Source organism: Odontesthes bonariensis, chromosome 10 (genome assembly GCF_027942865.1).
Source record: "Odontesthes bonariensis isolate fOdoBon6 chromosome 10, fOdoBon6.hap1, whole genome shotgun sequence".
In the NCBI taxonomy this organism is placed as follows: domain Eukaryota; kingdom Metazoa; phylum Chordata; class Actinopteri; order Atheriniformes; family Atherinopsidae; genus Odontesthes; species Odontesthes bonariensis.
Window position 1 is genome coordinate 19,929,592 of NC_134515.1, and position 27,733 is coordinate 19,957,324.

The following is a 27,733-nucleotide window of genomic DNA, read 5'->3' on the forward strand; positions in this document are numbered from 1 at the left end:
CCAACGCACATCCACAGCACATGCCATGAGCCGGGTTTGAGGCAGCAAAATCTGGAAGAAAACACACTTACGACTGCGAGAGAAATCCGATGAGAGGAACGGCTCAGAGAGAGTGAGCTGCCGTAGATTGTCCAAAGGGGCAGCGTTTCTCCCAGTTCCGGTTTGTCTGGCTGTGTGCGCTGTGCGAGTTGGGACCCTAAACAAAAGGCTGCCATCATCCTAAAGGAGATATTCAACTGCGAGAGAGCCCGTCTGCTTGATGCTAACTAAACATGAGCTCCTATTTTGTTAACCCTCTTTTTTCTAAATACAAAGGCAGCGAGTCACTGGAACCAACTTACTACGACTGCAGGTTTCCACAAAGCGTTGCCCGCAGCCACACGTTGGTTTACGGACCCGGAGCAGCCGCACCGGGCTTTCAGCACCCATCCCATCATGTGCAGGACTTTTTCCACCACGGGACCACGGGGATCTCCAACCCCGGATACCAACAAAACCCCTGCGCTTTAGCTTGCCACGGAGACGCAACGAAATTTTATGGATACGAAGCCCTTCCGAGGCAAACGCTTTATGGTACCCAGCAAGACGCAAGCTTAGCGCAATACCCAGACTGTAAATCGTCGAGCAGCTCTAACCCCGGAGAAGGACAAGGCCACTTAAATCAAAACTCCTCTCCCAGTCTTATGTTTCCTTGGATGAGACCCCACGGTCAGAAAAATATCATTATTCAATTTTCTTTCTGTGCTACTCTGTGGCGCGCTCATGTGTGCGCTTCAGCGTGTATCTGCCTTGCGTGTATGTGTCTGTGCATGAGTGTTAAATATCCCTGGGTATGCAGGAGTATGTTTCTAAACTAAACAACTATATAAGTTAGAGAACGTGACGGGGCACATACAAAATGAGATGAAAGCTGCTGTTACTCAGCAGCACATGTCCATACAGGGCTGATTTCAAAGGTGCCTTCAAACGCTGGATTGCAGATTCAACAGCTCATAACAACAGCTCTTTTAAGTCAATTGCCGTTCAGTAATGATATTTCACAAACTCTGAGCGCACGATGAGGAGGGACGAATCGGTCATAGCTCAAGATATGATGATACCACGCACACCAGCAGCATTCAAAGTGACAGGAGGGTTAACTGAAACACAGCACACCCAGATTATCCAAAATCTGGGTTTTAGGGGTAATCTGACCCACAGGCCCAATGTGGCTCAGACTCAAACAGCCATAAGGCTTTGTGGATATTGCTATTCCATTCATGGACCATTCTGTTCAGGCTATCAGGCTACATTAACTCCACACAGGTGTGAGCTTCATCTTTATCTGCTCAGAGAGATATACATCATTAGCCTGTCCCCATCTGTTGGTTATCTCATCTTTCTGTTTTCATACTTTCCCTCCTTATTTTCCTCCTACGTGTGTGTGTGTGTGTGTGTGTGTGTTTGTATGACTGAAATTCTCAACCAAGCTTGTTCAGGCCATGTTGTTTTAAAAATAAATATAGTAGTAATTTCTGACAAGTTACTTAAATAGAATATTGCATGACTTTTGTTGGTAGGGAATGAGTATCATTAAGTTAAGTATAGTTTTTTTTTCTAAATTGATAAACGTGTGTATAGCCTATAGTACACTTTTGCAAAAATGCAAGTAGCCTACGGTCTTATCTAACCGTTTGCAGAGGTGGGTGTAAAAGTTGCAGCGCACAGTTGATAACCTCTGTAAATGCAACAGATTTAAGTGTCACTTATTGCCAGTTGGAAGACAATTTACAGGTTCCGAACATAATAGGGGCTCTGTTGTTTTTGTGGTGAGGGTATGTATAGACGGAGAAATGCTACTGTTAATAGACCTTCTATTTTTTAACTCAACTAACAGTCGGAACAAAATAATTTCCCCCGTTCATTATCAGCGAATGACGGTTTGGTTAGATTGCTATTCAGACTGAGGTACAAAGCAAATGAAGAAAAATTTATCAGTCATCTAAATGTTCTTATAGGAGACCGTGGTGAGACCACCTAACCTCTCGCTTTATTTCATCCAAGCCCCAGGCAGACGGAATGGGAGACAAACCTACAGTCGCTACCAAACTCTTGAACTGGAGAAGGAGTTTCTCTTCAACCCTTACCTGACCCGCAAGAGAAGGATCGAGGTGTCCCACGCCCTGAGCCTGACCGAGCGGCAGGTGAAGATCTGGTTTCAGAACAGAAGGATGAAGTGGAAAAAAGAGAACAACAAAGACAAGTTTCCGGGTCAGAGAGGAGAGGCCGAAGCCGAAGCAGAGGCCGAGGAAGAGGGCAACGAGGACGGTGAAGGGGAAGAGGCAGAGGAGAAAGAAGCGGAAGAGAAAGAGGAGAGCAAGGAGTGATTTTTATGGTCCTTTTTATGGTTATATGGCTGAAAAGGAGAAAAAAAGAGAGGTCCCATAAACAGACGGAGAGACAAGGAGGCAGAGAGCATCAACTTTATGACCATCCTTCCATTTTGTCAAGAGGGAACAGGAATCCCACCAATATTGCTGTCATAAATAGACAAAATTTCTCCCTTCCCTCGATTGTCCTAACATGATGCGTATTGCCATTTGGAGAAGCTACACACGCTTGTAGACAGTTTTTCTTTGATAGAACTCTCACCCTTACACAAAAAGGGTCAATTAAACCGCATGTTATGGAAAATGGCTTAGCTGTTTTTTTTTTTATTATTTTGTTTCGTTGTTGTTCTTTTCTTTTTTTTTTTAGGTAATATACTTTCTCTATTAAAAAAAAAAGCATAGACGAATAAGATCAAAAGATGACCAACGCCGACCTGTGTTGTAAATAGATTCAAGCCTACATATTTGAAGAACATCCTCTCGGAATAGCCTCTCGGAAACTGCTAAACAAATGTAGGCCTGTAACTTGGTGTTCAAACATCTTCACAGCAGTTACATTGGCTGACAGTCCATGTATAAACTACACGTTTAAGTATTAGGATTGTTACTGTTACTGTTTTTCTTGTTTTCATGTGAATGGCCCAGACAGAGATCCTTTAGCTCCTCAGACATCTTTTTTTCTAGGATTACCAGGGAAATGCAACCGTTTGAAATCCTTTGATGCTACCTAAACCTGGGGAAATTGCAATAGAGATTTCTGAATATAGAGATTTCATATGGTTTTAATTTTAAGTGTTCTATATCAACCTTCTATTATTAAGTTATGTGTGTAGCATTTACCCAGTATTCAATAAACACTTGTAGAAGACAATTTGTGAGTCTTGGGAAGACGATAAGCTGAAAGCCAAGCAAGCAATTTTGAGATTGTACCACGGCACTACCTAAACTCAGAGCTTTGTCCCTGCGGAGTTTCTAACCCACACAAGTGTGGCATCGCTCTGATTTGATTGCAAGCTATTTCCCCAACAACTAAAACTGCCTATAACGCACATTTACTGCGTATGATAATACCTGCTACAATTACAACCAATTTAAAGTAAGGGAACTTTTATTTTAATGTGCTGGTGATATAGCGTAGTTGTTTTGCACTGAATATAATCTTTATGTACGTCTTGTTATATATTGATGTTAACAATATGCTCGTTTCCTGTTGTTTCTCCTGTGAAAGACGGAATTTGTGTGTCCCCGCCATTGTTGATGTAAAATCACAAATAAACAAGATGGCTCACATTCATTTCGGTTTTTTATTGATACAAACGCCCATTGAACACATTGTCCCCAGTCTCCCTTCCCATTCTTACAAACTGGTTCATATGTAAGTGAAGGAAAACATCTGGTCTTGCACATGGAGTTAAATTAATGTATTTTCAGATATTGGAGAAACGTTCATAACTCAAAATGACCAACAGTTCCAACACCGGAGCACCTCCAGAGGAGATTTGCTCAAACGATTAAAATAATTCACTTGGAAAATGGCTAAACAAGCAAAAATTGCTGATGCTTCGATGATTTCTTTTATTTTCGACCCTTTCGCGTCCTGCATAGTTGTTGACGGAGGCAGGACTGCTGCACACCCGGCATCATTCAAACTTTCAAACTCATAACATGCAAAAGAGGAAAGAAAGGGAAACGTCAGACGTGCATTTGCACATTTATTTCTTTACCTTTTAAGGGAAAAACTGCGAATACTTTTCACAGCAGGCCTACCTTCCACAGCCCGAATCGTTTTTGATTCATCCTCTTAATAACAAACTTCCTCTCTTCGGGGAGGACGCGAGGCTTTTCTTAATGAATCTTGGGATGAGTAATGGCTCTTTGAGATGAGACGAACAAACACCTGACGCGTCGCGTTAATAATCAGACTAAGTAATTGCAAAGCATGAGGGAGAGGAGGGGGGTGGGGGGCGGGGTAGGTACACAAAGGTGTAGTGTGAAACTTGGTGTCCAGACAAACCTCCGGAACACATCAGAGCGTTGAAATCGAATGGGAGGCCAAGTGCAGGTAACTGCCGACGTTTCCTCCTCCTCAGTCCTGCCGCTGCTGCTGCTGCTTCTCGTGGTGACGGTGTGCATGAAACGTAGAAAAAGAGCAGGCCATGTAAACTCCGGGCAGCAATGACGTGGAACAAACACTGCAACTTGTCTCAAACAGCACAGCGGTGTAGGTCGCTTGAGGTGTTATTGCCGTGCGTAAAGTGGCAGTACCTGTTCGACCATATTAGCCAAACAGACATCTGCTCCCTATTTGTCAAAACATGTGATTCCCATGTTCATCTTCATACTTTTGACTAATAAATTCACCGAAATATGATCTGTTTTTCTATTCTTTCCTTCTGGTCCTGCAGCCGAGAGCCGTCAGGTCACACGGCATCAGTAATTCGTACTTTCATTGTCAGGCATCTAAATTATTTAGATTCAAAGCCCTGATGTGGAGAGTGCTTGTCCGCCTCTTGCTCAGTTATAAACTATTTGAATAAACTGAAGTTATCCGTTACATGTGAAGAAACGGTGGATGCAAATGCTTTAACACGTGTGAGTGTTCACTGATCCTCCAGTGAACATTATAATTTCTCACAGGATGTCTGTGTGTGTTTGTTTGTCTTTTTCAATGTGATGCTTGGTTCTGGTGATTAGAAAACAGCTTTTCTTATTTCCAGATGATGATATTTATTTTAGTTGTGCTTTCTTTTTACTTTTTCATTGGAAAAGAACTTAAACATGGGACAATAATATTGAACAGGGAGCCGTTTGCTCTGCTACTAGTATGCCAACATAGACCAGTTTCGAACGAATGTATAGGAAACAACAACAATAAAGCTTTTCGATTTCGTTATCTTTTTTTCTTTTTTTGCGTCAAAGCGCGGACTGCGTTGCACAATCTGCAACCTAATTTATAGATGAACAATTTTTCTTTAATCTCATTGAATCATGAGATAAAAAAAAGTTTTAAGTTTTACATATCTCCAGTTTGTTTCTTCCCACACGGTGTGTTATTTTCTTTCTTGGACTCTTTCTTTGCAGGCTTGTAGTCTTTAGAAAATCCCGGATGCGTCCTTAAGTCACGTCTATACTGCACCCAGGATTGCCTCTTTGTGTATGTGTGTGTACTTTTACCAGAGGGTTGACATTACCAATAAAGTTTAGTGTAGCTGCAGTAAACTTTATTGGGGTGTAAAGACACGGCTCACATGGGCCTGCATCTTTTTGGCTCCTTTTGCCGCCGCTCACTGTGGAAATCTCGACCTGCAAGGATGCACCGCTCGTCCAAGTATGTAACACAATTTTCCTTTTGTTATATGAGTGGAAACATGCGATCATATTCGTCTCCCTGACTTCATGTTATGAGATTGTTCAGAAGAGATGTTTCTCTGGTTGGATTTGCGTGATTCGTAATGGGGCTCAAATTAAAGTATTAGTCTATAGTCCAAATCTTGAATCCTATTGCTGCACGCATTCGTGCGTACATCAATATTTGGTCAAGTGCAGCAAATTACCTCATAAACCCTGTTGCCGCCGTATGTTCTCCCCGTTTCCATGATGTAAAACTTATATGTCCTTATTTTCCAAAGGTGTAATTTTCTGTGTGTGGCTCACAGCTCTGATTGGAAGTTTGCTTGAGGTTTTTTAGCGCATGTAGGCTGCTTTTCATCAAATGTTATAGTTCTGATATTTTGTGTGTCTTATCCCCAAGGCTTAAACTGCACTTGTCTTGAAGTAAAAAGGAATAGACAAAATAGATTGAGACGGTCATAATAGTACTTTACTTTCCTTGCATATGGAACATCTCGTTGATGCTGAATGTGAGGAGGGAACTGAACCTGTCATCTTACTGTCATGCGAAGCATAGGCCCTCATATGAAGTAAAAATTTGGCTTCAGTTAAGTGTAATATAAGATATATTTTGTATCCTTTCCTAGCACATCTCCCCTTGTTACTCACACACTTTAATTTCCCATTTCCTCCGTGGCTTGGGTAGGCTATGGCACGTCTCTTGTCTGCACAGGGAACTGTCATATTTGGACGCATGCCTGATTTGTGACATATTGGAAATTTCGGCATTGCGCTTCATGTGGTGTGTGGCCGTTTTTTTTTATTTTTGTCCCATCGGAGGAAAAAAAAGGAAGTATACGATGGGTGCAAACATTCCTGGTTGTTAAAGGGAGAAATTTACAGCTGAGTAATAAAAGTTTACGACTGAATCCTTTCTGCGATTGGCTGTAGCCAGCCACGTGGCACACGCTCTATGAACATGAACTTTATGCTGTTGTCTATTCTCTCTACCGTCCCTTGTATCAGCAGCAGACTAAGCAGGGACGACGAAACGTCTTTTCTTTTTAACTCTAATGTATAGAAAAAATACAGCACAGCCACTTTGGTGCACGGCTGCGTGTGATATTCACCCGATCTTCGACTTCCTGACAGAGGGATCTTCTGGACAGTCGCCGCCTCTACCAGCCGCTGCCTGCGTTTATCGCCCCCCCTCCTCCGGAGGCAATAAAACCTCGACTGGGAAAGCAAAAAGAGCAAGCAAGCCAGCAAGAAAAGACTTTTCTCGGCAGTCAGACACCGTGCCTCCATGGGCTCCTTATCGACGGAGTGTGACGACAAGCAGCTGTAAGCGGGAGATGCGCGCTGTGTTGATATCCCCCCCCTCTCGGCGTTGTGACCCCAGCTGCTGTTTTGGACCGCAGTTTGTTGTGACGTTCAGGTAAGATTACACACTTTCAGTAGGCCTATTGCTGTATTCTTTTTGGTCCTATTGCTGATGCGTAATGATGAATGACGTGAGCGCGTGAGATCACACAAGCTGAAAGTGTCTGTTGTGTGTAGTTGACCTGACCTGTAGCCTGGGAGGCTGCTGATGCTCGGAGCAGTTGTCATTAATTCCTCACTGTTTGGAGCACCTGCGTATTCACTGGCCGGCTTAGCCTGAATTAAGGGAGCTTCCTAGATGTGCTGTGCCAGTCTGCTGTAATGAATTGCACTCTGATAGTAAACTTTCTCATCACTCAAGGCCCTTGTGACCAGAAACTGAAGAATTGCATTCAGAGCAGGCTGATGTGCTCTAATTGCGTGTGGCTTCAACGCCTCTTGTCACAGGAGCCATGAGTATGAGTAACATCTAGGAACAATATCACGCTTTTTAATGTCACATAAACACGCACACATATCCTGAAAGTATTTAGGACACGCTGGTGGCTCCCGGCAGTGCCCCCTAGCGACCTGAGGTGTCGCATGTGGAAGTGGGCGGGTGTTGAGTCTTGTTGTTTATGGCTGCTGGTTTTCGGCGGCGGTTCACTGCGGATGTCAGCTGACTCCTGCCAGCGTGTTACTGCTCGAGCTGACACCGAGGAGTGTGTCTTATTTGTTGTCCTCGCTTTTGTATCTGAAAATTCTGGCTCTTTTTGTTGTTCTGTTCAGATGTAGTAATGCATCTGCGATGACCATCCGCGACATAAATCACTGACGACGTCATAAGAAGTTAACACGAAATTTTATTTGTGCCATGATAATAATAATAATAATAATAATAATAATGATAATAATCATTTTTAAATAATCATGACAAATATCCCCCATTATCATTCAAACCAGCAGCAATAACATCAAACATTTAACATGAGTGGGAATGGCGTTGTAAACTGCAGGGGCATCACAACTACGTCATAAATGAAAGGTGCATCAAACACAACTCAGTTTCTTGGACGTTTTTTTTCCCAGATTTGATCTGAGTGGAGGAAAAAATAAGAAAATTACAAATCAGCAACATTCTCTCAACATTACAATTTACTAAATAAATTATTTAAAAAAAGAAGCTCCTCACTGGAGCGACAACTGTGTGCAAGAAATAAATGCAGAATAAAATACAGAAATAGCCCAGCACCGCTAGGTAATATTTAAACAAACATGCAACTACTGCAGAAGAGTCTAAAAGCATCTTAAATTGTTCGTGTGTGTGTTGGGGGGGGGTGGAGGGGTGAGCAAGTGGGGGGGGGGGGGGGGGGGGGGGGGGGGCAGTAATCTCTGCTCATTTAAAGTTCAGCTTGAAGAAAAGTCCCCTCTGAGTTTTGTTGTCTGTGCACAGACAACATATTGTTTTGTGTGATAAATTGCTTTCATGTGTTTCTCTCTGCTGCTGCATTTCCGCGTTTCAATCTTCCAAAATACAATAACTGGCAAAGTCTCCTTGCGGAAGCCTTTAAAGTCTTATAACCTACTGTTACGTTGTTTGCTTTTCCCTTATGAAACATTGCTGCTGCAATGGATCGTGTCCGCTTTTTGCCCAGCACTGTGCCTACAGAGAGAAAGAGACAGACAGACAGTATATTTAAGAGATGCCATTTAGGTTGTTAGGTAAATCTGTTTGAAATAAGAGGGGAAAACCGCAGCCTATTGTTTAGCCCTGTTGAGTTTTTAAAACCAGAGATATGCTCACATAAAACCTCATGAAGTCATGAATATGTCTGCATCACCACATTTAGAACCTCACTTACAAACCTCGACAGGACAAAAAATTTTGCCTTCTAATGGTCATAATTTATGAAGTGTGGATCAACATGCGCTCATTGGGCAACAGCTTCCTGAGTGCTTAACGAGCATAAAGCCGAACACTTCCGGACATTAATTGGGCCAGCCAGCGATGGCAAAGTGCTTATAGAGGGGCTTTACATTGTTAGTATGTGAATTACTCCTTATTAGGAGTGGGGGAGAGGAAAAAGCACCGAGGGCTGACCAGACTTTGCTTCCTTCGCTGTGTTTTTAATCATGGCTGATAATGTAGAATTTTAAAGGTCCCGTACAACTAATGCTGAGTTATGTCGTGCCGTTGGATGGCAGCTGCTCTCTGTAAGCGAGTAGCTATAGAAGCTGCGGGTTCAAAGACGTGGATGGGCCTTGTTGTGCTGCGGGTGAGCACAATGTTAAAGTTAGGCCTGGGGAGCGAATGAACTCATTTTAGCGTAATTTTAAAACCAACACTACTGCTGCTAGTAATAATAATAATAATAGTAATAACAATAGTAATAATGATGATGATAATCGTCTACAATTCACGCTTTAATGTACATCACCTGCTAAGTAGCTACAAATTAAGCCATGTCCACATGAATTAATCACTAATGCTAAGTGTTGTTTCCCTCTGTTTATACAGACCATCATTTCAAATACAACATTTTTGTCCGAGATTCTCTCCTGTTCACTCATTCGTCATAGTGCAAAATGTCCTTTCCTTAAAATCGTAGAAACGTGAACCAAACGGCTTCCTCTCTTCGTGCATCAAAAGCCGTGCATGTGATTTGCCTCACGGGCCGCAATAAAACACTAAAACTCTGAGGAAAGAATGACCTTTCTGATTCTGCACACTGACACAACCTCTGCTGCATTCCAGTCCACACATTGGCTTCACTGTTCAGCCTTTATTTACAGCCTCAACTTTATGGACGAGCGTGTTTTTCCTGTTTGTGTGTGTGTGTGTGTGTGTGTGTGTGTGTGTGTGTGTGTGTGTGTGTGTGTGTGTGTGTGTGTGCGTGTGTGTGTGTGTGTGTGTGTGTGTGTGTGAGAGAGAGAGAGAGAGAGAGAGAGAGAGAGAGAGAGAGAGAGAGAGAGAGAGAGAGAGAAACAAAAAAAGGGGGGAAGAAAAAAAGCTGTGTTTGTAAAGCAAAATAATTCCCATCTCTTTTATTTGTACAGTGGCCATTAAAAGTTGTGCTGATATCAAACGCTTTTACAGAGACTTTACAAATTGCGTGAAAGGCAATGGAAATGGTCAAACTAACCGATGGCGTTCACAAGGCCAATACGCATCCTGTTTCTGACACCGTGAGCATGACAAATTAAGAAAGTCACACTGCTGAGGGACGATTTTTTTTCTCACATGTAGCCTTTTACAGCGTTTAAATGCAAATCAGGCAGCAGTCAAAGGGATGAGGTCACATTTTGTGTCCAACATGGGATGTATAGTTATTTTCTCCGACACTGAAAGATGAAAAATTGTGTAAATCCTAAAACAAAATTCGTCTTTTCGTGCATGTTTTTTTTTTTACCTCGTCACCAACTAATTCGTAACTTCATATCGAAAAGGAGAAGAAAATAGCCCCCCACAAAAGAAACAATACTAGGACAACGGCGTTTGTCCGTTACAGTCTACAACTTTTTTGCTTTTTTTTTTTTTTTTTTTGTTGCCTGAATCCTCTGCGGTGCGGATGTCACATATGGCCACGAACAGGCGACGAGAAACTTTTATTGCACCAGCTACTTCCTTCTCTTTGTTCTTGTCTCTTTTTATGGGCTTTCCAAGATCCCAAACAACAGACCAAATAGTGTTGCACGTTTAGGATTCTGTTGAAGAAATAACTGAGCTGAACCAATAGGCTGCTGTACCAGAGCGACTGCGTTTGAGCAGACATTTTCAATAGTATTATTGATTATTTTATTGGCATCTATTATGGCTGGATGCAAAACGGAGAGATAATGCGAAATTGCTCTTTCAAGTGCATGTATAGAGTTTTATTTTTCATGCCGTTTAAAAGCATCTAAATTGGGGGGAATGGGACATTTGTAAGATAAAATGCGGTGTTCTAAACTTTCTTTTTTTTTTCTCTCTCATGAATTAATTCAGAAAAGCGGACAGGCTGCTTTCCGTGAAATAATATTTTACGATTTAGGAAGCAGCCCATATTGCCTTAATAGGAGTTTAAGGTGTGCCAGATTTATACAAAACCTCCAAAGTGATTTTCAAACCCACAATTTGCTGCAGAGGTAATTATCGGTTCCTGTTTCCTCTGCTTGTGTCAAGGGAATGTCGAGGTATCAGATCAGAGCAAAACAAAAAAAGACGCAAACATCTGTGAAGAGATTTCAGCCCGCTGTGTTTGACTCTTCGGTGTGAAAAATTGATCTGAAGCGTGCACTTTATTGCTGGGAGTTGAAGAGACTGTACCTGACAAGTACAGTGAACACCGGGCACAGCTGGCCTGTGGATGAGTTTGTCTGACGTCTTGCTGGACAATCAAATCGCCAAAGTGATTTTTCCCCCTTTCTTTTCTTTTCAAGATGATGTGAGAAGTCATTTTCTCAGTAGAAATTCTTAATAATAGTTCTTAAGGCTGTACCTGCACGCGGTTTCCCTCCCTTCTTTAGCTTTGCCTCCTCATGCTGTGCAACGCTTTCATTTCTGAACCTGGTAGATTTCTGCCTGAGTTGCAAAGCTTTGCTGCAGAGATAGTTGTTGGTGAGCTGGGGAACGTCACTTGTTTTATTGCCCTCACAGAAGAGAGACCATAAACGCATTCTTACCACCTACACCCTCCCCCAGTTCGCTGCTAAAGCATGGAAAGTGCTCACTTGCCAGATAATTCATACACAAAGGACACATTAAGAGTTAGTTGGGAACTCTTTGATTTGGCTGAGATAAACATTGAATGCCTCATATTCGTTTGGATCCTAATAGAAATGCAACTACTGAGAGCAGCTGCTGTAGCCTCTAACTCTGCTGTGGTGTTGTGAAATAAAATCTGACTTAACAACACGCGCACGCGCACGAGCGCGCGCGCGCGCACACACACACACACACACACACACACACACACACACTCATACACACGAAGTTAGTATTTCAGTTGAGAGCTCTGTATTGTATATCAAAATAGCTTCTTTTTTTTTTCCTGAATTGCACATGGACATGTTTTCGTGTACTTTCATCCAGATTTCCTGCTTCCCTACTATGTAATCACTGCACTGAACGTCTTTGGCCACATTCTGCGCTGTGGTTTCCTTTTAAAAACGACATACTCTTAAACTTCAAGCCAAAAACTTCTTATCCAGCCAAGCTGGATAGTGTGCCTCTCCAAGTCTACGTTGTGTTTATCGGCATTTAGCACTAATGTTCAAGCTCTGAGCTAAAAGCTACAGATTCGCCTCAACTCCTGCGTCTCAATTGGTTGAGAATGGTCAGCTGACATTGTCATATTGTCTCTCACCGAGCCAAGCCTCGGCTATAACACTCGGGTTTGTGCGTCTTAACCGGAGATTGGAAATTAATAATATTCAATCCTCAAAGTAGCCCACTTCCAGTTAGAGAGGCAGAAAGTCGAGGAAAAAACTGAAGATCTTGGAGAAACGTGTGGTTGGTTGACACAGACGGGAAGAAGATTTACTGAGAAGGAGATTGAAAAGAGACCGATAAAGAAGTGGGGAGAGTTGGAGAGAGGGTTACAAGCAAGGTATGAATTCTTATTTCGCAAACCCGTCGCTCTCCTGCCATTTATCCGGTGGTCAAGATATTTTGCCTAACGTCCCCCTGAACTCCACCACCTATGACACAGTCAGACATTTTTCGTCCTACGGCGCTGCCGTGACCCAGAATCGGATATATGCACCTTTCTACTCCCCTCAAGATAATGTCGTTTTTGGCTCTGGAAGAACACAGTATGAGTACGGATCAAATGTGTTTCTTCAAGACAAGGACGTGCTGCCCAGCTGCAGACAAACAAACATGGGACTCAACACACAAAGCCACATTGCTCAAGAGTACAGTCTGGATCAAGGAAGAGCAGGATCCCAGGACCAGAAAAGTAACATCCCGATCTACCCGTGGATGCAGCGAATGAACTCACACAGCGGTGAGTTTTACTACGACAAATAAATTAAGGAAATGGGCCAGTTTTACGATTTGTCTTACCAAGAGAGTAAGTTACTTTTTATGGCCTCATAAAACATTACTGTATCCTCTCGACTTGTAGATGGGTTCTAACATGTGCAAACAAACACCTTTCATTTTAAGAATGATATAGTGGCCATGATCGGTAAAATGAGACAGAAAGGATGTGTTAGGATGTTTCCATAATTTTGCATAATAAGGCAACTATACTCTTGGAGATAAGATTGTATGCATTCATTGCATTTTCCTTTTTTCTTTCGCTGTAGATTTAGATTCTCGCTCTAAAAGTGTGGCACAATTTGAGATCAGCTATCTGATTAAGTACCGCCTTAAGTATAATCAGACCACAGGCAGAGGCATGTTTGCATGTGAAGCGTGACTTGGCTTTGTAAGCGATTAAATTAGTGCCTTTACTTTATATTCCAGCAGGAGTGGGCTACGGGACGGACAGACGCAGAGGACGCCAAATATACTCTCGTTACCAAACACTAGAGCTGGAGAAGGAATTTCACTTCAACCGCTACCTGACCAGGCGCAGACGCATCGAAATCGCAAACGCGCTTTGTTTGACAGAGCGGCAGATCAAAATCTGGTTTCAGAACCGACGCATGAAATGGAAGAAAGAGAGCAACCTGACCTCCACGGTGTCTGGAAGCGAACAGACAGGAGCCACACAAGAAGAGGAACGCGGTGGCGCAATTGAAGAAGGGAAGGATGAGGACAAGAAGAAAGAATAGTCATAAGAAGAGGGAGGGGGAAATCACCTGATTACCATTCAAATCCAACGTAACTACCTAAAAATCTATATGGACTTGAGAGCGACTTCACTGCATGATGGCTGCCCTGCTGCTCTTTATCTCATATTGACCACAGGAGTGTGTGGAGCCTTAGAAAATCCGAATTATTTCAGCCACAGTTTGGTCTCTGTGACATTTGGAGCATTGAGGGTTTTTTTTATAATTATTATTATTATTATTATTATTAGTATCATTATAATTATTATTATTGCTATGTCCCACCCTGTATTGTGAAAATAAAAAGAAGTATTATTTTCTGCGTTATTTGCCATACCAGGAAATCTGTGTATTTACCACCCACACCCCATCCATCACTGTGAACTCTTTGATCACCACACGTAATACAGTGTTGGTTTGACTTAGCTCATTATTGTACATGCACATTCCACGGCATTACGCAAGGGAAAAAAAAAGGACCAGGCGGACACTCACTTGACCACAGTGTAAACTAGTACTTGAATCGTCCGCGGATAAAGGGCCCTGGAAGTTGCACGGAGAATGTCCAATCCACACGCTAACACAACTGAAATACCTGTATATAATAAAAGCAACAGTATATTATGTCAATCCCGTGAGTACCTGTGCATTTACGCGCTTTGTTAGGAGCTGCGGTATGTAAAAATTGCGCCTAACGCCTTGTTTTCGATCATTTCACACAATAGGCCTTTCATGTGGGATATTTGTACACTTAGTAATTCTCCACTTTTGTTTGAGAGTTAAAAAGAGGTTCATGTTTTGTCATAACTGTGTATCATGAAATAAAATCTTTGTAAAACTTTCGCCCTGGTTCTGTCTGTCTTGTTGGGTGCGTTTGCCATTTTGCGACATGGCTTCAGACGTCTTTGAAAAGGCAGGGTTTTCACTGGAGCCCCAAAGAGTGTATGACCGTGAAAGTTTTTGCCGTTACTCTTTCATTTCATCACGAGTTGTTTTCCTTTTGTTTTGTTTAATATTCAGTAGGTTGTACAGGCAAACGGAAACAGTTAGGCTAGGAGAGGCGTTTTAAGCTAAATTCTGCCTCTTTAGAATTAACTTTGGGACCCTTTTTTTTGGTTGGTATCACGGGAGAACAGGAATGAGCTTTTGGACAGTATAAACACCATAACATTCCGACATTCCCTCCGGCTGCTTTACAATAATACAAAGTCACAGCGACGACAGCAACGTTCATGTTTCAAGAAATGCATGCCTAAAATATTTCAACCTAATATTATTTTTAGAATTATTACAATTATTAGAATTATTATTATCATTATTACTATTATTATTATTATTAAGAGTACACTACTGGACCCTTAGTGGGTCAGTGGCAGAGAGCTCTGGCCGCTGCTGACCGTCCTTTCTCCATTCCAGACGCCAGATGACGCTCTTGTCTTACTGTCCTGCCCTTTTTGCGCTAAACACCCCTGCCTGGTCCCCAACAACCAACAGCTCAAAGTTTACCGGACACGTTTCTCCTATTCATCAATATCCCCATTGAGTATCAAGCCAATTTATGACTGGCCAACATGCGCACGTGATCGCATACAAATACCCCATATTTGGGCAGCGCGCGCCGGATCAAGAATTAAAAAAAAAAAAAGATACCAAAGCCTTCTCCACGTATAAATCCTGGATTATTTTTTTTAAGGCAGACAGCTCTGAATTTTCCAAAAGCGGCTACAAAGAAAAGCAATGATCAACAAAAACAAGGAAATACCCGCAACTCCCTTCCCGCAGCCCTGTGTAGTTTAAAAAAGAAAGTGTCGGTGCTAATTTGAAATGAGCTCCTATGTTGACAGCTCCGGTCTCAGGCAAACAAGCGATACAACTTCTCCTAACACTATGTTTAGTTTCGATCTTTCTGGGCGCAGGTCCAGCCGCTATGAGGGTGTTAATGTGAACGGGATTTACTCTTGTCCCGTCCCCACGACCTCTGTCGAACGGGAGGAGATGAAAACTAGCCTGCGTGGCAGCACGGATACTCCTCTCCCGTCAGGACCACAGATAACCATGGTCTCCAGTAGCTCGTCCGTGGACGCAAGCGGGCTCAGCTACGGCAGCAGCACGCTGCTGGGACTCGGGGTAGACAGAGACCCGGACAGGAGCGCCAAATCCGGCGGCAACCAGAACCAGGAAAGCGACAAAAACGCGGACAACACGCAATCAGTGAAACGAAACACAAATGTCAACCAGCGTCAGGACAGTGAGCAGCGGCCACAGATTTATCCATGGATGACAAAACTGCACATGAGCCACGGTAAAGTTTGCCTCTTTTCTAAAGTGCGGCTAAGATGCTTTCCCTTATACACTCTTAACGTAGCAACCCTTCTTTTCGCTCGTTCCACTGTCTCTCATGAGTTTTATAGGCCAAACGCAGGAAATAATAAAAACTCGTGGTCATAAATTTTATGACAAAGGCATCCATTGCTCGTAAACCTGCTCTGTTACGGTGAAGAGGTGATCTGTGGTGTGATTTATGGTCGTATGATTGGATAAGAGACCAAAACTATGATAAAACTACGAAATAATATCACATATCCAAATCAGAGCGTTAGTTTTTTGCCCTTTTTGTTCATGTTTTACACCAGGAGGCTCTGAGAAAGTAAAAGCTTTAGCCCTAAATTGAACTCTGGGAAACACCAATGCCCTGACCCAATCATGAACTTTTCACCTCGAAAAGATTTGAATAGGCATGCTCCTTCTGCGTGCCCTTAAACCACTGGCTGACTATTTAGACTGCAAGATGGACTGTAAATACACACACAAAAAAAGAAGCCACGAAAGCTGTTTTTAGTTCCCACGTTATGTAAATATCTAGGAGCACACATGGATGTTACAAAAATGAAAGTCCAGCAGCACAGGCCTGTGGCTTTACTTGGCACTGTGTCAGTCTATAAATAGATAAATATCTGGAAAACATCAGTTTCCGTTTATTAATTCCACTTATTTGGACTGTACATATCCGTTTCTGCTCCCACGACATTATACTCCTCTACACTGCTGTGGCGCTGTATGAGACTGATGCAGTGTCTAAAAGGAGGCCCACATTTTACAATTATCTGATTTTACATATTGAAATTAAAGACGATTTATTAACCAATAATATTGTTCTTTATGTCTGAAGCGATGAAGAGGGCCCTCTTAGTTTACGCTTAGTATATTTATAGTATCTGGCCAACCATCCTTATCAGCACATCATAATTTTTTATTGCACAAATCCACAGTATTATCTGGCTAGATTAAGTAGTGTGAAAATATTTGATCTTTAAACGCTGGGCTGGAAGGGGGGCTAAGTGGGTAGATCTTTGCTTGCAGTTTATGGGTAACCGAGATTTATCTAATGCAATAATATCTTAATCTATTATTAATATTTATTGACAATTACATTGCTATTGAAAACTAACTTATTTCAATACCACTTTAGAATCGGAGGGTAAGCGGTCCAGGACCAGTTACACCCGCTACCAGACTCTGGAGCTGGAGAAAGAGTTTCACTTCAACCGGTACCTGAGCCGCCGCAGGCGCATAGAGATCGCCCACAATCTGTGTCTAAACGAGAGGCAGATCAAAATCTGGTTCCAGAACAGACGAATGAAGTGGAAGAAGGACTCAAAGATCAAAGTGAAGGAGTAAAAGTGTACCCAGTGAACTGGGTGCATGCAGCACGTTTTCAGCCCCTCACTGACTGCACAGTGCTGGAGTGCCGCCTGACCTTCGGATGAACCGCTAGGAGCAATGACATCATGACACCGCTCTGCGTGCTTCATCACCAATTATGTGTCACTTGCTGCAGTTTGGGACCTAATGTATTGAATATCACTCACTTTGATCAATCGGTTTACATTTCTAAATTAATTTGCCGCCCATGCGATGATAACCTCACTTTACTGCGCGAAGGGAACAGGAGGTTGAGGGGAGCCCTGACGCTGCCAGGCTTTGGTCTGCATTGCACTTAAAAGCTGCACAATATTAATACTCTGTGCTCATGGTTAGGGTAAGTGTAAGTTGCGGCTGGGCGGTGGCCTGCATCCTTCCAGCTATGTCATAATGTTGTTCAAATTTAAGGTCAGTGAATCAAGAAAATACTAAATAAATCACAACTTGTCCTATAAGCAAAGTGTTCAAAACGACATTCCCTCTCGTTTCTTTTTCTTTTAAAAGCAGTGTGTTGCAGTCAGGGTGTTGTTGAACGTGTGGTGTGTTCAGTAAGCAATGTCTTTGTGAGTGGATTCCTGTGAAGGCATCATCCCTGTTTTATGTCATATTCCTATGAATCTGAAACATGTGTACTTCAGTGTTTATATGTGATAATAATGTAATGTGCAATGAAGCTATCTCTTTCCCCCTTTGTCAACTAAAGGTGTCTGGAAAAGCCAAGGCCTGGACTAACTGATAGATGGCCTGTTTGTGGATTGTAACCAATAAAATCATTAAAATTGAGGAAATATCCCACTGTCAGTGTGCCCAATTCTATAATTCCCCCCTCATACCAGGGTTTATTCGAGAAATTAATACAGTTGACTTATAATTACTGCTTTTTTTTTTTTTTCTTTCTAAAGCTATGTATTCTCTGAATAAATTGCACGTCCTTTAAGTGTAGAATTCTTTGGTTTGGTCACGTTTCTTTAGCTCTCCCCAGAATTTCTCAGGCTGACAAACGCGCTCTGAAGTTTAAAGCCCTCATAAAACTTTATTGCCCCTCTTCCACCACACCACAGGCACACTCCGTTTCCTGTTTTGTCAGCGAAGGAAGGGACACACTAGCCTGTGATAACAACACAACATGGACGCTAAACTTTGCTTTCCTGTCTCCTCACGCTGACGCGTCATCAGAGAAAAGGCCATATGGCCACTTTATGATATCGCCCTGCTCTTTAATACCAATGTAGTTAAAGCAGCACTGTTGAGTATTATAGAGGACATAAAATCAAGCCACTTGCTGGGTGCCTGAATTCAACAGCAACGTTCGTGGAGATATGACGCAGAATAGCCTGAGGTCATGAGGCAATTCTTCTCTCTACCACTACTTAAAGAAAATTAAAAAAAAAATCAACTCACCTCCCAAACTAAAAGCTTCCTACTGAGCTTCCTGCACGTTAAGACAACCGGCCAGCTAAGCGTCCACTTTCTCTGCTCTCTGTTGGGCCTAACCTATACGTGGACGACGTATTCAATCCCTTTTTGTATGTCTTTCTTTTAGGGTATTTTAAAGTTTACAAGGTTACATATGCCAATTGCCCCAAGCAGGGCCTGTGAATGGTGCATGGGAAGCACGTGGTGTCATTTAAGTGGGTTTTATGGCCTGGAAGAGCTGACAAACCTTCGATATATACACATCATATATAATCTTAACTGTCCGGAATCGCAGCTGCTGGCTTCCCCTTATCGGAGGAAGAAAGGGCTTTGTGGCAGTGAGGATGCAGTACCTTTCTCCGGACTGTGGAGTGGAGCGGTGCGGAGGTCTACGAGCTGCGGCTGTAAGTTGCTTTTAACTTTGACTAAGAGGCCCGCGTCTGTGCCGTTATTTCAGCCTGAAAAATGTCGCTTTTGTTTAATCTTAGTTTGACTATGATTGCGCGGACGTTCAGCCGTCCAACTCCGAAATCAACGCTATTTACTGACAATTAATATAAATGCAGATGTCATGTTATTGAAATAGATGGCAAATGTTCGTTTCAGTATATTTTAAAGGATACCTGCATGTTCAGTTCACCAGGGGAAAAAAAGGGATCATATAGAAATGCGGATCATGGTCATTTTGTGGACATGGCACTTGTTTTAAACCAGCATCGCTTCGGAATTATTTTGTTAATCTCTTGCATTTTCGTCTTTAAATGGCAAAGTAGTGATAATATTATTAACAAAAACAAATTATTTTTTAATTCTGACCCCAATGGGTAGAAACTGCTTGATTCAACAGTTTGCTCTGCATGCCAATATTGTCAGTGCGACAAAAGAAAACCTTCTTTTTTAAAGACAAAAACAAAAAGTGACTGTGAGGAAAATGAAAAGTGAGACAGAACTATTAAAAATCATCTGGAGTCCTTCCTCACCATCCAACCCACCCTTTCCCTCCCTCTCTTTCTAACACACACTATCTGAGACTCTCTTGCTCACATGCGATTTGTGAATGGAAATATTTTTGGTTATTTCTGAGTAGCGTCCCTTAGAATCGACCCTTTTTGGAGGCTCTGTGGCAAATAAATGGATTTTGTCCCTACTATCATCTTGCTATGTTGTTAAATGCATTGTATGTATTTACTGTGCGAGCTGGAGAAAAAAAAACGTCAAAATAGCTGGCTTTATTGTTTCACCTTGAAACAGCTGTACTGTTTGTGCTGGTGAGCTGGCGTCGTGTTGTTGGAAGGTCGTGTCTCCATCAACAATTCTTGCAGTGTAATTTTGCCACGATCCAAAGTCAAACCCAAACAGTCTGGGTGTAAACTTTAGATCAAAATGTTCTTTTAACGTTCCTATATAAATATCTATTTTCTCTTCTTGTTTGGCTTGTTACCTCATCCCATAGACAGATTTTGCGGATCTGATCAGTTTGGAGACTGGTGGGACAGTGGGATCTTTTATCCGCAAACATTTTCCGTGCCTTTGTTGGACACATTATTTAATTACCCGTATGTTTCAGCATGAAACAGCGCTCTGTGCTTATTCAATGTGTGGAATTGCACATTTTGGTATCAAGTCTGGTGAGTTTTATGGAAGCTGACAGGCGCATGGTGCAGCCGGGATGCACCTGCAAACAGTGATGCAGATTCAGGAGCCAATGAAGGGGATATTTGCCATGAACAGAAATGAAAAGGATTATTTTTATATTAAACTCTCATCGAAATTAGACGTTGCTGGTATGTTTCCTGTGGCCTGTCACTTGCTGGTTTCCGTCTTATTGAGCTGCCCTCGGTGCAGAATGTTTGTGTCAGGATAGAGTTGTAGGTTTGCTTTCAGGTGTTCAGGATCAATCGTACACTTTCAATAGGGGGCACTGTGTAACATGCTCCTGTGTGAGTGATGCACTGTGGGGGTATCATGTCCAAGCCATGGTATCTTGCAGAGGTCATTTCTGCCAGAGATTTGATTCTGTTTCGCTCCCCCCGCACTAGCTTTTTATTCATATTTTTCATTTTTTAATTCTTTGTACTTCCAGAACCAGGAAATAATCAGTAATTCCCAGACTATTTTTTTTTCTTTTTGGTTGGTCAAAAACAAATTGATGGTTTAATTTTCTTAACAGAAACACATTTTGAAATCATCCTAGTCACTGTATCGAAATGATGTCATTCTTGTGACTTTCCAGCCAATGCTAAACTTGACCGAAAGATATAGTTTAATCCTAAAACAGCCCCTGCTCAGAGTAATCCAATAACCCCCATCATAAAAGTGAAACGGCGTAAACATCCGTTTTCACTGTGCTCTTGTATTCCTTTCTTTGACCTGTGGAGCTGACATCGTCATCATTCAATCTGCAGAGGTCATTTCCGGGTGAGCACAGAACTCCCTTTGTCCAAATAAGAACCATAAAGCTCCATTACTTAGTTTCGGAACACGGCAAGAATGCGATTTGAAGACAAAGTCGTGATTTTTTTTTATTGACTGCGCGCCATAATTCATCGGCGCTGAAGTCCAGGGATTTCTATTCATAGCACATTTGCCCAAGGAAATACCCCCCCAAAAACACCTTGTAAATTTAGTTTTGCTGTATGAAAACGACCCGTCCTAAATGTCTGTCCTCGGTCCCTGTTCTGCAGGAGCTCATACGTGTCAGAGATATTTCTAGCACAGCCTCCCTGTGAGATGAGAGAGGACGTTGGAGACAGATGTATCATCAGGTTAAGACTTACAAAAAAAAATGATATGGCAACGTTGCAAAATGATTTCTTTCTGCTCATTTCTAGTGTGTGTTTTTTATTTTTTTTTGGTTTTCTTAACAATTTGACTTTAAAAGTAGGAAAAATATAAGCTATGTTTTCAAAATCGCCTAATGTTTTTTTTTTTAGCTATACACATATAGATATATATTAATATTTATTTGGATTTATCTCATTACCATTTCAAAACTTTTTTGGGGGTTGAGATTTTAAATTGAGCAAAGAGCTTAATATGGTACAAAGAGTCCGAGCTGATTTCGACATATATTTCGCCTGTAAACGCGACTTTGGAAATGGGACCCTCACTGAATTAATTTAGAGAGATTTCGGATAATTCATTTATCTAATATGTGTCCAGGAATCAAAATGTTTGATTCGACAACTTGTGGAATAGCACCATTTGGATTAAAAAAAGTTTCTTTACTTTAAAAAAAAGATTATCTGGAACAGAGCCTCGTTGGGCCTTTCTTAATGAACATTTTCTCTCTTTTTTTTGTTTCAGACACCCCGTCGGGTCAAAATGAGTGCAGGCGTGGATTTATCAGTAAGTGTGTAACATCGCCCCACGCATATCCACCTGACTTCAGTCAGGAGTGAACCTTCGTGGTGGAGCCTGTAATTTGGCTGAAGGCAAGCAGCTGTCTCTTCTGACATCTGGCCTTTGTTTATTTATTTCATTTTAGGGATTTTCTTGTTTCGATATCAAGAATTAGATTGATTAAGAGCTTCATTTGATCTAATTAATAATCAGAAAAGAAGAACTGTTGTTTCGGAAGTTATTTGACAGTGGAGTAATGAACCACAACACTGCAGCAAAGCCAAGCAGCGGCGTATGTGGGGGGGTTACGGTTTCTAGAACCACCTTTGCTCCCCTGGCTTTTAAAGACTATTCATGTAAAATTAGCGTCTGCACTTCATTAAAACTATTTTTATTTTAGCTGGACCATCCAGCCTAACGTTATTACACCTGGGTAGAGTAAGTGCGCAAAGGCTGTTAGGTTATGGGTTTGATTAAATGCGCATCGTAACCATTTTCATCAGGGAGCACAGTATCGCTGCCCTGCTTACATCCAGGTCAGGTACTCGGCCACCAAATTAAAATCAGCCACAAACAGACAGAGCGACCTCTACATATTTTTACACAGCTTTACTTTGTTTACACGTGTAACATGTGTGAACACGCTTGTGCAGCTGTTTTGCAGTGTGTATGTATGGGGGGGGGGGGTTCACAATCTCTCAAATGAACAAATGAAACATCAAATTAGTCCGCCTGAGGGTCTCATTTTTTCTACTTCTACATTATAACTAGTTATTGAACTAGGTGCACGATCTGAAAGCCATTTGTGGGAAGAAAGAATTCATTGCTGTCTCTCCATCAATAATCCTTGGCAGTGAACTATTGGAACCAGTCAAACACGAGGGGTGAAACGCGGGTCAGGCTGTCTAACTAATATTAAAATGCGTTCGCCAGAGCGCAGGGGGAGAGAGGGAGTGTGCGTGCGTGCAGCTCTTTCACACCGGCTGGGTGCACAGCAAACAGTATGTAAATAGATCAGTATATGGCAAAGGATATTAATACGGCAGTATTCACTTTTTGTAGCCATTTCTAAGACAGTTTGATGCTTATTGGCCGAAAAAGCTATCTTACAATAAAAATTGAAAAGATTAATAAAATATGATAACACAAATGTTAAAAAACAAATACATCAAAGTGATGCCAGCACAGACATATTCAGATTTAGACATTTTTGACGGTGTTTGAAGTCCCATGCGCACCTCCACTGTGATCAATTTCTATTGATTCACAATCTGAGCATGTTTTCTGTTTTTAATAACCTCGAAACAGGTCACATGTCAGAAATTGCATTTTTCATCCAAGGCTTTTCTCATTAGCCCCCAGAGTGGCAGGAAGAAAGGTTACCGAGCGGTCAGTATGGTAATAGCAAGCAGAAGAAATGGTTGGGAACAATGGAAACTTATTTTTCATCTGCGCTGTCACGCCGTCCCTTTGTGTCCTGTGTGTTTGTGGCTGAATATTCATACAGGAGCCACCTCAAAGACAGAGTCTGAATGTTGAGAAAAGAGACCCCTCTGTCCTCTGCTTCTGTGTGTGTGTGTGTGTGTGTGTGTGTGTGTAGGCATATGTGTGTGCGCACGGATGTTCTTTTGGGGGGGAGAAGATATTTCCAATAGCAGAGAACGTTTATGTTTGTGGCTTCAGTATTCCTGATAAACAACGCCCGCTTTGGCACATGCTTTCTGAGATATTTCTCCTCTATGGCAGCAGTGGACTGTGTTATAGCACCTCCCTGCAATGCATGCCACTTAGATGTCAGACATGATAACCTGCTTGTTTACCCGACAGACCCTTCTTGCAGCGTCAAACCTAAAACACATTAGTTGTCTATATGTACCCTGTAGAACCGAATTTGTGTGGAGTAAAAACAATCGCAAATACGTCTCTACAGGAATACATGGGCAACTGAAATACCACGCGCCGGCCAATGGATCGTTCTGCATCTACTTCTCCTCACGTCTCTCTGGCTTTTATTCCCCTCCTGCTTTTGCAGGCACAGTACAAGCACCAGCGATGATACGTGCAGCCTGCACGATGCAATAACACTGTCACATAATGTATTCATAGTCCAAAACAGCCATGGACTGTGTAGGTAGGCCACAGAGAGTGAAGCCATGTGTGCAGCGGGCGGCTACTACTGTGTCAGACCCTGTAAAACACGTTAGAAACCAGGGGTCGTTTAAAAGTGACTGATTTACGGCTTTTATTGCTCTATAAAACCCCTCTAACATCCTCGCGAGGGGTAATAGAAATGTCGTGCGCATTCTTTACAAACTCTACAGCCAGAAATATGATATGCAGTTTCACGTCGTTCTTAACCTTATTATGCAATTTTTGTTGTGACAATAGATCCTTTGATTTCCAATGTGGTGCTTTTGACCAAAATATTGACGGGCAGACACATCTGTGCAGGCCCAATGTTTTTCAAGCAGCACCCTAGTATTTATTAATAAATATTCTTCTTCTTTTTCTGATTATTATCATCATTATCGTAATTATTGTCATTATTATATGTGTAAGTCACATTGGCAGGATAGACTGCTCAGATGTCAGGGAGTTAGAGTAACAAGCTCACACTGTATACAACTGGCTGAGATAAGAATGGGAAACCAAGAGCATGTGACAAGCTTAAACAGCTAGGCAGGATCAGTTTACAATATGAAGGGAGACCACCAGTAATGTAGCCTAGCTCATGGTCAGGGCCTCAGTCAGGATTAGCATGTAACATGTAGAGGAAAGGATTTCCAGGTGGGAGGAAATATTTCTGTAAATCTAAAATATTTGGACAGTTCAAAGAGGCCCAGAGAGGTTTAAAATACATATAAAATATAGTGTAGCCATTTCTGTAGGCCTATGTGTATCAGTTATTTATACGGATATTAAGGAATTCTGAACTCTTTCTATGTGCTTTCTATATGGAATATGGCTTACAGCTCCTATGTGCTGTGTCATACTAACACTAGTCCCCGCCCAGATGCAGTTTATTCATTTATTGTTTCTTTTTAAGCTCACATCATGTGCAGAAAAGTTGCAGACAAGGGCTTATCAGTTGTAGTCGTGAGGATAGTGAAATAATGTAGCCAAGTGCAGTGATTTTGTCAGAGGGAGGCAAGTGCTGAAGCGTTTGATCTCTATTTATTTATTTATCTCTAAGAGCTTCCCTATAAGGTTTGCTAAATGTGTCACTAAGATGTGGCATTGCTCCAGAAGGGGGCTCCATGGATTTTTTGCTTAACCACAAAAAAATTACATAACACTTGTCCTCTGTAGTTAAGTCAACAGATCATAGCTTTCTGATACTCCCTGGTTTGTGACATCACGGTTGTTCTGGTTTCAGTCCTGACAGATTTGTGGCCTCGGAATGATGTTACTGTGCTGCAAAGTTGTCAGGTTTGTGGCATCACTGCACCGTGCTCTGTGATGTGTTGTAATATGTAGCATTGATCTGTTTTTGCAACATTTTTGCAGTTCTATGGCATTTTGCAGGTGGCATCAAAATACTCACAATGAAATCAAACTTTACATAAATAATGTTTTCACTGAACTTTTAAGAGGCGCAAGTTATTATTTGAGTTTAAAGTTTGGCTTGTCTACTTTTTTCTTTGTGTACCATAGAGTAGGACCAACATGACACTACTACTGTTAACAGTTTGTTACTTTTTTCAAATATCATGCAACACCTTTGGTTCACACATATTTTGACTACCCTGACAGCTTTTTTGGGGAATTATGCTGAATCGGAATCTCAATCAGACGCATTGTCATTGTTTTTCTCGCCAAAACTTAACATAAAACAGATGCAAATTTTTTTGTTGAAGAACCTGAAAGAAAAATGTTATTTCAAAATTTGTGTGGGAGGAAAAACTTCTTTTTTTTCCAGGCAGCTGTCTCTTCATGTCTAGTATTGACCGGCTTTATGAATGATCAAGCCATGTTTTCTAAATTCAGCCACACCCCCAGAGCATCACCTCTCCGGTGCACCCTGACAGTCACAACCTACCTAGCTTTAGTACTCAAATGGTTTTAGGAGTACCTCTTTACAGACACAGGCAGCTCTAATTCGTAACTGTATTAATGGACCGTAATCTGTTTCACAGCTGAAGTGCTGTTGGTAAAGAATGTGACTCCATTAATTAGCAGATAACCTTTACATAAGACATGCAAACTAACAAAATGATTGGTTCGCTATTGTAGTGCCTTATCCTTGGCGAACCATTGTCCCTTTGAATAATTGAGACCAGTGAATTTTGCCTGTTTTATTTTTTCCTTGGTCAGCAGCTACTAGTTTTGTCCCCAAGATCAATTGCCTTGGTAATACAACCAGAGAGAGGGAGGGGGGAGAGAGAGGGGTGGTGAAGGAGAAGGAGGGGGAGACAGACAGAAACACAGAAAAAGAGAGAGAGAGAGCGCTTTGTGCCCACAATGGCGACTGTAGGTATGCTAAATACCTCTGGTTCCTTATCCGGGAACTACCTCTTACTCTGCTATTGGGCCATTGGGTCACGTGGTTAAAGTAACTTTACAGGGCTGCTCGCAAGTAGGAGGGCTTTATGGAGCAGAAAAACGACAAAGCTAGAAAAATTATTTTCCACTCCAGAAATTAATGATCATGAGCTCGTATTTGATGGAGTCTAACTACATTGATCCGAAATTTCCTCCATGCGAGGAATATTCGCAAAATAACTACATCCCTGAGCATAGTCCAGAATATTACAGCCGCGCAAGGGACACTGGCTACCAGCATCACCACCAGGAGTTATATCCTCCGCGGGCGAGCTACCAAGAGCGCCAGTATAACTGTGCAAGCATCCCTGAGCCTGACACGCCAAGGGGACATGGAGTACCCCATTCTGCGCACCTGCTGACAGGAAAAGGGCAACCTGCTTCATGTGAAACCCCACAGTTGTCCATGTCCCCTGCCACCCCACCGGCCGCAACCTCCGCCTGCAACCAAGCTACCCCGGAGCATCCAAACAGCACAGCCTCCTCCAAACAGCCTGTGGTGTACCCATGGATGAAGAAAATTCACGTCAGCACTGGTAGGAAACTTGTGTGTTTATGTTCCCTGCTCTCCTCATGCTGCTCTCTCCCTTTCCCTCCCTTTATCTGTCCCTCTGACTCCCATCTCGTTGCCAGCCCCTGCTCCGATAGCAGGGAAGCCTTTGAAATGGCACAATTGAGGCGGATTTACGACTCGGCATTGGTAATTACACCCACCATAAATTTTATAGCCGAGGTATACTCAGGGCAGCCGTATCACCATGTGGCTTCTGCTGTTATGTATTGCGCGACGAAGAGAGGGGGAGAAATGAATAAGAAAAAAAAAACTGAGCTTTGTAATCTTGCATTAATAATTTAGAACATGGTTGGATGTGAGTGTCCTCTCATTACGCTGAGAAGTTCTTAACTTCCCA

At 42.1% G+C, this 27,733-nt stretch overlaps 4 protein-coding genes across 7 annotated transcripts in view; all 4 read left to right on the forward strand.

Moving 5' to 3' along the window:
- hoxc8a (homeobox C8a) lies at positions 1–3,648 on the forward strand. Its single transcript, XM_075475672.1, has 2 exons — positions 1–708; positions 2,044–3,648. The coding sequence occupies exons 1-2, from the start codon at positions 273–275 to the stop codon at positions 2,364–2,366; spliced, it is 759 nt and encodes a 252-aa protein (XP_075331787.1). The 5' UTR covers positions 1–272; the 3' UTR covers positions 2,367–3,648.
- A 3,033-nt stretch (positions 3,649–6,681) lies between these two features.
- Positions 6,682–27,733, forward strand: part of LOC142390913 (homeobox protein Hox-C4a) — a 33,017-nt gene continuing 11,965 nt past the window's right edge. For 2 of the 3 annotated variants that reach the window (XM_075476790.1, XM_075476789.1), the window contains exon 1: positions 26,721–27,358. In XM_075476790.1, the coding sequence (XP_075332905.1) occupies positions 26,923–27,358 (436 nt within the window). In that variant the 5' untranslated portion in view covers positions 26,721–26,922. Of the gene's footprint in view, positions 7,138–26,720; positions 27,359–27,733 lie in introns of those variants that run through there. The other variant, XR_012770498.1, reaches the window with a different exon arrangement.
- Positions 12,393–14,627, forward strand: hoxc6a (homeobox C6a). 2 transcript variants are annotated; one of them, XM_075475673.1, is made up of 2 exons: positions 12,393–13,048; positions 13,513–14,627. In XM_075475673.1, the coding sequence occupies exons 1-2, from the start codon at positions 12,652–12,654 to the stop codon at positions 13,821–13,823; spliced, it is 708 nt and encodes a 235-aa protein (XP_075331788.1). In that variant the 5' UTR covers positions 12,393–12,651; the 3' UTR covers positions 13,824–14,627. The 2 variants fall into 2 exon arrangements, with proteins under 2 accessions (XP_075331788.1, XP_075331790.1); XM_075475675.1 differs by having other exon boundaries at positions 13,516–14,627.
- hoxc5a (homeobox C5a) lies at positions 15,645–18,373 on the forward strand. Its single transcript, XM_075475676.1, has 2 exons — positions 15,645–16,122; positions 17,290–18,373. The coding sequence occupies exons 1-2, from the start codon at positions 15,645–15,647 to the stop codon at positions 17,496–17,498; spliced, it is 687 nt and encodes a 228-aa protein (XP_075331791.1). The 3' UTR covers positions 17,499–18,373.